The sequence below is a fragment of the Odontesthes bonariensis genome, chromosome 1, assembly GCF_027942865.1.
Source record: "Odontesthes bonariensis isolate fOdoBon6 chromosome 1, fOdoBon6.hap1, whole genome shotgun sequence".
Classification (NCBI taxonomy): domain Eukaryota; kingdom Metazoa; phylum Chordata; class Actinopteri; order Atheriniformes; family Atherinopsidae; genus Odontesthes; species Odontesthes bonariensis.
The window spans coordinates 33,059,375-33,071,846 of record NC_134506.1 but is presented as its reverse complement, the minus strand read 5'-3'; the positions used below and the strand labels follow the sequence as shown (position 1 = coordinate 33,071,846).

The following is a 12,472-nucleotide window of genomic DNA, read 5'->3' as shown; positions in this document are numbered from 1 at the left end:
ACCTGTATGTGTATCAGCCCTGACCCACTACATTGGGAGCAATAACAGATTAGTGGGTACATTTTAACTTTGTACAAGTTAACAATAAATTGGGCAACCGAACTGCCCTGTCAGCAAAAATTAAATGTTGTATAATACACCTGGAAGAATAAACAAAGCCTCCACTTACAGCTGAGGCATCCATGGTAACAGGCGAATGACTTCAAACAGACAAACCTGTTTGCTGAAGTTACAAATCAGTAACCAGCAAGTTGCTTTGCTGGTTCTATGGTCAATGTACTCTGCATTCAGTCCAGTCAAACTTACAGTAACGTGCAGAAAAACATGAAGTGGAACAGGACAAAAACTCCACCAAGTGCAACTCAGTAGATTCTCATGAAAATGAGCTTTTTCTTGATATTTAGGAGGTTTTCTCAGGCAGTCTCTCCCTTCAACAAAAACTCTTAACCCACTTTTTCAGGTATAAACACAAGGACAAAGAGGTCATTTTAGCCTCATGCCGTTGACAAGTTTGCCTGTTGCACATCATACTGAGCTAATTCACGAGTGATTTTTGTGTCGCCTTCTTCAAACCGAGCGTCTCTCCGCTCAGAGGTGCTGTGGTGTACTCATCACCCTCACTGCCAGTCAAAGGTTAACACGAGTTCAAGGAGGCTGCCTCACGTCACAAGCAAAGTCTCGCATTCCAGTCACAGAAACACACGAAAAAAAAAAAAAACCTTTAAACTTGACCCTCTGGTTCAAAAAAAGCAAAAAAAAAACACCAACACATCACCCCTAAAAATTTTCAAAGCCATTTAATCTCCAAAGAAAGAGGCAAAGAGAGCAGAAAGGAAAGAAAATGGCAGAAAGGAGCATACTTTGAATTCAGACCTACTGTGCAGTTGAAGCTGGCTGTGTTCCCACATGCTCCTGACACACTCAGTCCAAGTACAGCTCCCTCCTCCCTCTCTGTTCCCCTCCTCCCCCATCTTCCCCTCCTCCACTGAGCCCTCCCCTTCCGCCAACAGCAAAGACCTCCTGACTTCCTGTTTACCTCTGACCCTTAGTTATCCCCTGCCCCCGCCCTTATCTGGCAGGCCTCCAAACAGACAGGATGATCAGGCCGGATGAAACAGACAGAGCGCTTCAGAGAGAGAGAGAGAGAGAAGAGAGGGAGGGTAGGATGTGTTTGGATGTTGGGGGAGGTGATCAGAGAAAGTGTGTGAATAAGACAGCCTATCACCATGTGGTTACAGAAGCAGCAGGTTTCTCAGGGGTGTGACTGTGCAAAATGTTCTTGTGTTTGCGTGGGTGTTTGTGTGTTTGTGTGTGGCGCATGAGGGTGGTGGGGTGACGCTCGGTGTTAAGTTTCCGGGCTGATTATGGCATCGCCTGCCCAGTCAGGTCTGCTGATGAGCTAGGACTTACATAAACCTCTGAGAATTCAGGAAGCAGAAAAGACACCTCGTTGCACATTTTAAAAAATTCCCAACCGGCTTACATGCATGCACGCATAGCTAAAGTTGTTTACTGGTGACACAACTCCGAGGCCAAGGTTAGGCAGAGACGGGAAAGCAGCCAGTCAGATAATAAATCGAAACCAGCGATGTAGACAGGCGGTGAGGAGGCACCTGCTCAGTGTCACTGCCGGGGGGCCTACAGCGGCTACAGCAGCCCAAGCCATCAGTATCCATCAGCGTCCATCAGCTTCCACTTCCGTCTCTTTTCTATTCTGTTCAGCACAACAGCCGCTAGCACTCTTGTATCTGAAGCCTTTGGTGTGATGCAAAGTACAAACAGTAGAATGCAGCAGTAGGGCAAAAAGATGTACAGAGCCATTTGTTAATGCAACAAAGCTCCACCACACATTCATGTGGCATAACAATGGCAAATACAGGGGCATATTTACCTCAAAAGGATGAAAGGCATTGAGGCTGATGTGACATCATGTGGTATTGTCTATGCTTTTACGTGTGACATCTAATCTAATTCACTTCCAATACAACAACAATGAAGTAAACTGATCCTAGCTGCATTCCGTACCCACAGATGAAGAGTGCTACACATCATTTAGGTGCTGTTTACACATACCCGGGTATTTTGATAAACGCATATTTTCTAACCTTCGTTTGCAAAAATAACTAGGTGCACACAGCCCCGTTTTTAAAAAAAAAAAACACGTTTACATTGATCAGCATGAATACGCAGTCAGTCCGGGTCTAACCCAGAATCGCCGTCGCTGGCAGTGGTATGGCCGGGCTCTGTCTGCCAAAAGAAGCTCCGCAATTGCTGCCCTCCGAGTCCTAATGCGTCTTTGTTGGTCAATACACTGTGTGACTTTAATTTTCAAAAGCACACAAGCGAGTATAGCTCTTAAAAACAGAAATGCTGCTAGTACCTCCATGCTTGCCAGATAAACAATGGACGTCGGTCTTTTACCGCAGATATTGCCCAAAACTCCGTTTTTGTCTCTTTCAACCAGTTTACACACAAACGCTAAACGGAGTTTTTAAAAAATCTCCACTTTTGCCGGAGTTTTTTTTATGCCTCATTTTCGGAGGAAAAAACTCCGTTTGTGTATAGACGAAAGGTACAAACGAAGGGAAAGGTCTTCGTTTATCAAAATACCCGGGTATGTGTAAACAGCACCTTAATCACAGGAACTCTGGGAGTGTGTGAAAGAGATGCGAAAATATGATTTTGAAGAAGGTTTTTTTGTTTTGTTTTGTTTTTTTAAAGCTGTGTAGTTTGGAGTACTCATGTGTAATTGGTGCCTTACTTACAGTGGGCGATGGTCAAGGTGCTCTTGGTACAAAGAATCAGAGGATTTTTGCCAACCACTGCTAAAAAGAAAGCCACCAGGAGCACAAAGTTTTGCCATCTAAAACAACTCAAAACTAAAACTTTTCAAAAGAGTTGGACTGCTTGATTGTGAATTTTCACACCGTCACTTTTGCAACATGCCGCTCCATAAATGCCATTCGTCTAACACAAACCATAACTATGGACAGTTTTGCTACATGAATGTGCATCAGCTGATAGAATGTTGTGGCACAGTAAATAACTAAAAGATGACACTATGAAATTTTCTAAGTTTGCATTGTTTTGTTGTCCCTCTCCTGAGCAGCAGTGAGCATGGCTCACCTGTCAGGATTCCCACCAGACCACTGTCTACCACAGGTGAGACACTGACAACTTATAAGTGCTTCACATAATCAAACATTAAAAATCCATCTAGTTGGAAATCTGGAGGCAAAACAGAATGGAGGCTGTTCTGTGTAAGATGTCAACTTATTGTGGGGTGTCTCTCCATCTTACTCGTGTGTGTGTGGGGGGGGGTTCCCACCACTGTGGGGTTCTTTTTCCTCCTCGAGGTTTGTTTACAGTCAGTGTGGACATCCTCTTCTTCTGAATTACAACCAGTTGCAACATAGCCTATACCGCCACCCTCTGACACCAAGCAACCTCATTTCTCTGATTTTGTGTTGTGGTTCTTGCTGTTCTAATCATAATAAATAAAATAATGGTGACAACTTTAAAACAGCAGTTTACAACACAGGTCTTAAAATAACCAGGAGTTTATTTAAACATGTTTTTCTACAACTACATGTCCGAAGTTGACCCTAGAAATTTAATACTGAACAAATAAGCACAACTACAATCGAGATCTCCATCATTCTGCAGCAGGGCACCGGGATGGATGCACTCAAGTCCAACAGTGACAAAAACAAGACCAACATACAAACAGCACTCTCTTATTGAAACATTTGTGCATTTTTCTGTGTAGTTTCTGCATGGTAAAGTTGCAGAGGAAACCTATTATTAAACTATTATCTTTCAAAACTACTAAAACAACATTACCAGCGCCACGCTGAAACACGGTTTCATTTGTCATTCATTAGAACTGAAAACCCAACTGACTCCGTCTGTCCAAGGTGAAACATAAAGGCGCTAGCATGGTTGACGCGCCTGTCACGGCGGTGGCGGACCGTGACGTCAAAATGACGTTTCAGGCTTGGCGCTTCCGTTGAAAAGACGGCGCAGCGCGTTGTCGTGCACCAGTCGATTTTTGTAACTTGGCGGCGCCACCAACGAAAAACCGGATGGACCGTTGTGAGACCAGGCTCAGTGAGGAGGTGCGTTTGTACAGGCAGCTGTACGAAACTGCAGTGAAACAGCACAGGGAGCACGTAAACTCCCAAAACTGGTGCACAGAGATGGGCAGAACTTTGGGGAAAGAGGGAGAGTTCTGTAAGAATGTGTGGAAGCAGCTACGGGACAGATACGTGAAGGCAAAGAAGAGGGCAGAGACTCAAAAAGTGGTGATGCCGGGGGTTTCAAACCATCACCTCTTTTAACTGAATTAAAAAATTAAAATTATCCAAATACTGCAGCAGTATCATTAATGACAGTATTCCTGCTCTTCATTGTTTTCTTCTCCACTTTCGTGGTTGTAGAGTAGCGGTAACCTTCACGTAGCAGCGCCACCTCTGTGACGGAGAAAACTGCAACTACTGGCGGAACGACTTGCGCCACTATATATGGCGGGCACAAACTCGTGACGTCATCAACACCGCTCGCGCTAGCAGACGCGGCAACCATGCTAGAGCCTTTAGTCAGTGGTATGACCGAGTGCCCTGGAGCAAGACCAAACATACAGTTCTACACATCGTTTCAAATATTGAAATAATCCCACCAAATATCCTTATCCGTGATCAAGTGCAGTATGGGTATGATCAATTCCTCTGTGTTTCTGGCTAATCCATGGCAAGTATGCAACTGATAAAGTCACTGAAAACCCCCTAAACTTAATATTGCCACAAAGGAATCACATTCACTGATTTTCAACATTGTGGGCAATACCTCACAGAGCCATGTACGCATATTCAATTTCAAAATCATTTTGTGGGCGACTTTAAAGTGTGCAGAGTTTGCCACAATATCGGTCTTCCTGTCTGAGATGCCGACCAGACACAGAATACAGACCGACTCCTGACTGCCATGAACACATTCAAACATTAAAAACCAGCATCCAGCGCATAACAGTCTCACTTGACTGCTTTATGTAAACTTAAGGCAAACAGAGGTTTATAAATATCCAGATTTAAGGCATTCTTAACACATTTTGACGATTTAAACTAAAAGTATCTTCAGAACACAGAACCCTAGAACTATTCATTCATGAACCATGGGTGCTCATCTGCGGCTGACCATTACCACCATTGGAAACCCCCAATTAGCCACATTCACTGCGGGGGAGTAAAGAGTGGGCCGCTGTACCCTGATGCCTTGCCTGTTCAGCAAACACACCATCAGGAGGCTCTTCACACATCAGTGCACATGAATAGCACCGTCAGCCTGTAAGCATCAACACAGGGCTGGATGTTGACACAGACAGGGAGAGGCTCGCTCATATGGCTGTGGCTCACGGCCCCAATACAATCAAGGACCTTTGCAGATGAGCAAATGGCCAGTAGGGATGAGCTCTGGTTTAGGCAGAAAACTAGTTCTGTTGTTGCCAGCTGGAGAATAGTCCAAGTTACTCAAAACACCTGTTGTGTTTTGGCTCTGGGGCATAGATCTACTTCAAGAAGTGGGGGGAGATAGTGGGTTTTGCAGCAGTTAAGAAGACCTTGTTTAAAGAAAAATTTGTCACTGAAACTGGTCATTTGTGTGTTTACTACACAATGAATTGGAGTACAGTTATAGAAAAGATTAATTTGGCAAAGTAATGTTAAACTATGCCTCTAAGGATCTACTTTGTCAGGAAAGGGCCAAAAACTACAAGCTCATATCAAATTGAAAATGTACATTTTCAACACATTTGTCTAGTTGTCCTTTGACAAAGTTTTACTCTTTTAGTTTTGGTATTAATTAGAGAATTAAATATTTTGAAAACAAAGACTGTATCAAAAAAAAAGCAATAACGATGTGTTACAATCCCAGTGTCTTTTTTTAAGTGAGCAGACAACGATGAAACTTCCGCTGCATTTGCTGCACGTCATGTGTCACTCATGGACCAGGAAGCTGCATGGATGCTGCTAAGTTACCAGCCAACTGAGGTCCAGAAACCGCCTGAAGCCTGTTACAGCCAGCTAATGCATTCTCTCAACCTCCCCCTCCACTTCCATTCTCCCTCTCGTGCGCTTCCTCACTGTCTCTTTCTCTCCCTTTCTTTCCTAAGCTCTCCTTCTTTTTCCATGAGCTTCCGCCCTCCATCTCGCAACCCTCCCTCCCCCTCTCTCAAGTGCTAACCACTCTTCTACACCAAGCTCTTCTCCTACTGCTTGCTCTCTCACACGTGCACATGCACTCACGCACAGAGACACACAGAAACTGTGGCAGCAACCACAACAGCGTGCAACCTCCCCCACACTCCAGCGAGGCAGTGTGCAAGTGCCTCTGGCTTGCCCTGACCCACATCTTGATATAGCCCTAAGTATGCTTACAGCTAAGTCCTGAAGACACTCCTGCCACTCTTAGCCTAATCAGGCCTGACCTGCTGTCGGCACAACGCGAAGATAGACAGGCCAGGCTGAACTGACCATTATCATTTTCTGAAGGCTTTCAAACTGCTCTAGGTACTGCCTAATATCCACCTCCCCCCACTCAACCAACTGATTGCAGGTTTGCATGCAGAGAAGCACATGTTCTACCAAGGATAGTTAAACATTACAGGAGTTACCGGTATCTGTGCTCTGATATACAAGTAAGAGCATAGATTCTTTTTATGACAGTAAATAAACACTGACCATTAGTCAACAGCTTTATATGCCAATACAATTTGAAAATAAAAACATATGGGATAAAGCTCAGAGTGCACAGGTTTTAGGAGTATTTGGAGTGATAGAGAATTTAAACCTAAATGCTTTGTTATAGTAACAGACAGAACATTACCTTCTCATCCTCGTGTTCAATAGATGCCGATTTCCCACTCTCGTATCTCTTTTCCTGGATGGAATCTACCCAAGAACAGTTGGATTCGTCCTGTTGTCGAAAAGCATCCTCCAGCTGGGGAAGCAGGTCAGGCAAGAGGTCAGGAGCCTCCAGGCCCTCCAAGTCCCCATCCTGGACCTCCGATGACAGAATACTGTCTTCCAAAACTTGGTATCCATTTGTGTTGATAGCCCCACAGCTCTGTGGCTGCTCAGAGGGCAGGTGGCTATCGATGCTGGGATAGCAACTCATTGATTCACCAAACATCTCGGATGCCTTGCAGTTTCCCTGGGTTTCTCCAGAGCAACGAAGGGCACGAAAGGGACACTCTTCCGCCTGGCTAACTGCTGTTCTTGTGTGCAGCTGACTCATAAGCGCTGTGGACTGAAACTGGCATGCTGTCCCTGATAGCTCAGGCACTGTAGAAGTGAGTGGTGCAGTGGTGGTGGGTCTAGATACAGAGGCTGAGGGTAAAGACTGCTGACTGAGACTGGATATTTCCGACTCTCCAGGGTAGGTAGGGTACTGAGCTGGTTGGTAAGCACTAGAAGAACTGACAGAGCATGTGGGCAGGGAGTGAACTACAGATGGTGAATGCATGGGGAATGACAGGTTAGAGTCTTCCAGTCCTGATCCAGAGAAGGCTTGACCTCTCCTAACAAGCGGGTAGCTACCCTGCTGCTGTTGCGTTTGTAAGCAAGGCCCACTCAGCGGAGCATTCCGAGTTTCCAAATAAGTCTTGCTTGGAAGAACCCTTGAATGGAATTGTGGTTCTCTTACAGTTAGTGGGTGCTGAACCTGTTGCTGAGAATGGTGTAGCTGCTGTTGACTGCTGGATTGACCCCCCTGGTGAAAGGAGAAGTTCCGGTGCTGCTGCAGGGAAACAGTCGGTGTGTTAATTTGTTGCTGCTGGTTTAACAGCTGTTGCTGATGACTGTGCTGTTGTTGCAGCTGCTGCTGCTGTCGGATTCTGTGCTGCTGCTCCGCTTGTGGGTGATGACGGGAGTGATGTTGCTGCTGTGTGTGTTGTCTGACATGAAGTTGCTGGTTGTGCAGTTGCTGATGACAAAGCTGTTGTTGCTGATGTTGAGGTAAGGGGTGGAACGTATTTCCATTCTGGTCGTGGTTGCCCCACATTGGACTGCCGCTGTTACAGAACAGCCCATTGGACTGAGGTACTTGGCTTATGGCGGCATTGTGGTACTGGCCATGCTGCTCTGCAATCATGCCACCACCTGTGCTTTGAGAACCAGAAAATGCCTGCTCCATAGGATTCTGTGACTTAATGGCAATGTAATGACCCATTGGCTGGCTGTAACCGGGCAAGGCTTGCTGGGCAGAGACTGGTGGCATCATATCTTGGTGTTTTCCTGGTCCAAGTGCCTCCACTTGGAGGGGTTCAAAGTCAGCACTGAGGTTAAGCTCATCCACAAGCGATGGTGCTGAAGGGAAACCATCCTCATCCAGCCCTTCCAAACCTCCAACAAAGAGGCTGGGGTCGTCAAAGAAGTCCATGGCAGAGGCCAGACGGTGATGAAAACCTTGGGAGGATCCAAGCTGGGCCCAATTAGCCAGTCTACAGAGCTACAGCATGTCCATGATAATGTGCCTGCCAAAAAAAGTGGAGGAAAAAAAAAAAAAAAAACATGATTAAAATATAAAATCACAGGAAGAAAATGAAGATATATTCCTGAGTAATAGCCTAGGATCAAGAAGATCAGAGAAGTCTGCGAACGAACCACAACTCATTGAAATAATTCAGTTGAGACTTCACCACATAAACATTTTCATTATGCGATTATTAACTGCATTTCCTTTAATCGCCTTCAAGAAATTTGGTCCCGTCAGAAATCAATCAGCACTGCCTTTCATGTGTGCTGCAAAGCAGCTGGTGGAAACCAACCACCAGCAGGTGTCTCTTCCTGTACCCCCACCCCTGTCACACACAGATTTACACACGCACACACAAACGCATGCACCTCTCAACCCCCCACCTCCGCAACTATTGAAGCCGCCTGCCACGCTACTGCAGAACATGTGGGAGGTGCAGACAGCTGATAGAATTTCAACAGCAAAGGACAGAGACTGAAGAGGCCCTCTGAGCACACTCATGCATGTGCTCTGTAACCACAGACCAGCGGAAGATCACAGGGGCCTTTCCAGGTCAGTCATTTTATGCAGATTTGCACACAGACACCTAAAAAGAGACATTCTTCTGATGGTAAATGCACAGATTAATATGCATATTTGGAAATGAACAAATATGAAATATATTTTTAAAAAAAATCACAGCCAGGCTGATAAGTCATTTAACAACAAAGTGAACATTTACTTAAGACTTAAAACTGTAACATTATAAGACTAATCTGCCTAAATTTTTCACAGAAGCAGATTTATAGATTTTTTTTTTTTTTTGGAGATTTTGCACATGTTGAAATGCGCACGTTTTAATCAGTTTGACCTTATATCGTGTGAAGTTTACCATACCGGCGTCCAACTGAGGCCATGTGTTAACCTGTAAGATTCACACATACGTGCTAATGAGAAGTGATTGGCGTAAAACCGGGGCTCTCAACTGTATCTGGTGACTCCATTTTTAAGAAAACTGCTGAGCCTCCAGCTATCATCTATGGATCATGTAACGAACCATCACCAACAGAAAACTGCTCTGTAACTTTTAACCATAACCAGAGCCATTTCATGGAGTGCTGTGCCAGCAAGCTAAACTAACAAAGAAATATTTAAAAGATTTAGTGCCAAAGATCGAACCATCAAGACTGCAGTTAGAGGAGAATCAAAACTCCCATCTGAACTACTGCCACTAAGTTAGCCCTGATTGCAGTAGTTTGACTAATAGTTCTTTCTAAGGGCAGAAATAACAAAAATGCTTTGGAAGAGGCAAAAACCAGCACATTAATCAGCCAATAATAACCACCAATACCTCTCCAACTAAAGTCTTTCAAGCACCAAAGTTACCCCATTATGGCCTGGAGTGACAGACACCTCTTTGAATCGCTCAACTATGAAACAACATCGTCACGACAACATTTTGAAGACACGCTTTAAAAATAAACAAAAACTATGACACATACAAGGCCAAAGTTGATCATTTGAAATAAAAGCTGAAGGTTTAAACTCAGAGGCTGAGTGATGAGTCTTAGAGGAAAGTCTTTTAAGCCTGGTTTATAGTCGGTAACGCAAGACGCAACGCAAGACGCAACGCAAGACGCAACGCAAGCCCTTGCGCGGTTGCAAGCCCCCCCCCCTTGTGTGCGTGCGTGTGTCACCTCAATTTTCTAAACTTCATGCAAGACGCAAGACGCGAGCAGAGCTATAGAGTAGCCACTCTGGACGCAAGCACAAGCCACTATCTACATCACATCCGGCAGCGTGTTCATCTTCCGGTTTCATCCCTTAATAAAAGACCGCTGTTTTCAAACGCCAAGGTAGAAAGCGAAGAAGAAGAAGAAGAAGAAGAAGCATGAATCCCATAGACATTATATAATATAATATATTATGTCTATGATGAATCCACTCGAAGAGAGACTTGCCGAAGAGGTCCTGGCGGTGAATTTCCTTTAATCGTAGTAGGCTTGTCATTGAAAAAACCCGCTACTCCACCTACTGTCCTGGCGGTGAATCGCCACGCAGCACACGCAAGCGCCGGCAAAGCTAAATGAAGCATAAACGCCTCGAGCCATTAACACAAGCGCAAGGACGCAAGCGCAAGGGCAGTTAAAAGAAGTATAACTCAGCCTTTAGTTTTCCCACAGGGTTTGGAAGGCTGTTTGAGGCGCCGTTTACACATACCCGGGTATTTTGAAAAACGCATATTTTCTAACCTTCGTTTGCAAAAAAAACTAGGTGCACACAGCCCCGTTTTTTAAAAAAACCACGTCTACATTGATCCGGAGAAATACGCTATCAGGAGCTGTTAAATTACGCCAAGCCTGACGGTGGCAGTGTTAGAACAATGAGAATTCCACACAAGCCAATCAGAAGCCTAATAGAGAACCGCTGACAGGAAGAACTTCCGGATCCTTTTCAAGAAGAAAATATTGCGCTAGGCTCATGTGTGTGGACTGATAGCGAGACTGAGCTACTTTTACACGTTGCGCTGGACTATAAAACTGCTAAAGCCGTGAAAAATGTCTTTGTTGTTCAATACATTGTATGACTGTAATTTTCAAAATCACACAAGCGAGTATAGCTCTCAACAACAGAAATGCTGCTAGTACCTCCATGCTTGCTAGATAAACAATGGACGGAGAGAAAGGCGTTCTCACGCTAGCATCCTGCCAACATGATGGATAGGGGCGGGGCTCTGTACTATGACGACAACTCCGCATTCCATTCTGAAAACTCAGTTTTCGTCTCTTTCAACCAGTTTACACACAAACGCTAAACAGAGTTTTTAAAAAATCTCCACTTTTGCCGGAGTTTTTTTTTAGCTTCGTTTTCGGAGGAAAAAACTCCGTTTGTGTATAAACGAAAGGCACAAACGAAGGGAAAGGTCTTCGTTTTTCAAAATACCCGGGTATGTGTAAACGGCACCTTAAACTAAGCCTCAGGTGTGAATGGGTTAAAGGGTGTACTTAAGCCCTTTCACATATTCATCGAGGCTTATCAGCAAAAAGATGTCCTTGTTAAGCCGTCGCTTCTCCTCTTTGGTAATTCAAACATGCCAGAGAGAGGACGCTCAGCTCTGCATCTGTGTGTGCTTACACACAAGCCGGCATGGCGGAATCAATTGCGAGGGCACAGCACTGTTAGTCATGCTGCCGCGGTACTTTCATACATGACACCGATGCACAATGAAGGCGCATCAGTCCAGGCTTGAAAAGACTGTGTGAAAAGGCCTTCGGTCTGTGACAGTGTTTTGGCCAAATGAGTCATAGTAACATTCACATGAAATTCAGGACCAAGAGTTTCTCAGCGGAACTGCTCAAAGCCTCACTTTGCCTCTGCTGGCTTGCCTTCCTCCCAAAGTGCATACTGCTGCCATCTCTTCCCCCTAATAAAGGATACATCTGTGCCGTCTACATGATTCATTTGAACAAATCATCCCTCTTCCTTTGCCCAAAGGGTTCTGATTGGAAAGGGTTCAGCATGGGTGCTGACTGATCTGCAGTTATGCAGCAAGCTGCAGTGGACTCGGTTTTTACGTTTTCCAGGAATGTGTGCTAAAATCTTCACTCCTCACAGGCATCAATGAGCCTTTGGGTGTGCTTGACCCTGTGGTGGATCCACCCTCTTTATCAGGTTAAGGCATAATAAGCTTTGCTGGGTTTAGAATATTCAACCCCCAATATAGTGAGTTGCTGTCACCTATGAGTTGTTCACTCAGGCTGCGGCTACACGAAAACGTTTTTCACTGTAAACGATACTTTTTCTTATCGTTTCGCTGTCGCGGCCACACGGAGCCGGCGTTCCCACTACCCCAAAACGATAGTTTTTGAGAACGGGTTCCAGAGTGGGAAAGTTTGAAAACGAGGTCATTTCGTTTCCATTATTACAGCGAAAACGTTTTTGCGTCAGTCAAACGTTGATGCTG

General features: G+C 44.9%; 1 protein-coding gene across 3 annotated transcripts in view; it reads right to left on the bottom strand.

Annotated features, from left to right (window-relative positions):
* chd9 (chromodomain helicase DNA binding protein 9) overlaps positions 1 to 12,472 on the bottom strand; it is an 81,849-nt gene that overhangs the window by 60,641 nt on the left and 8,736 nt on the right. For 2 of the 3 annotated variants that reach the window (XM_075464703.1, XM_075464711.1), the window contains exon 2: positions 6,880 to 8,527. In XM_075464703.1, coding sequence (XP_075320818.1) covers positions 6,880 to 8,433 — 1,554 coding nt within the window. In that variant the 5' untranslated portion in view covers positions 8,434 to 8,527. Of the gene's footprint in view, positions 1 to 877; positions 954 to 6,879; positions 8,528 to 12,472 lie in introns of those variants that run through there. The other variant, XM_075464731.1, reaches the window with a different exon arrangement.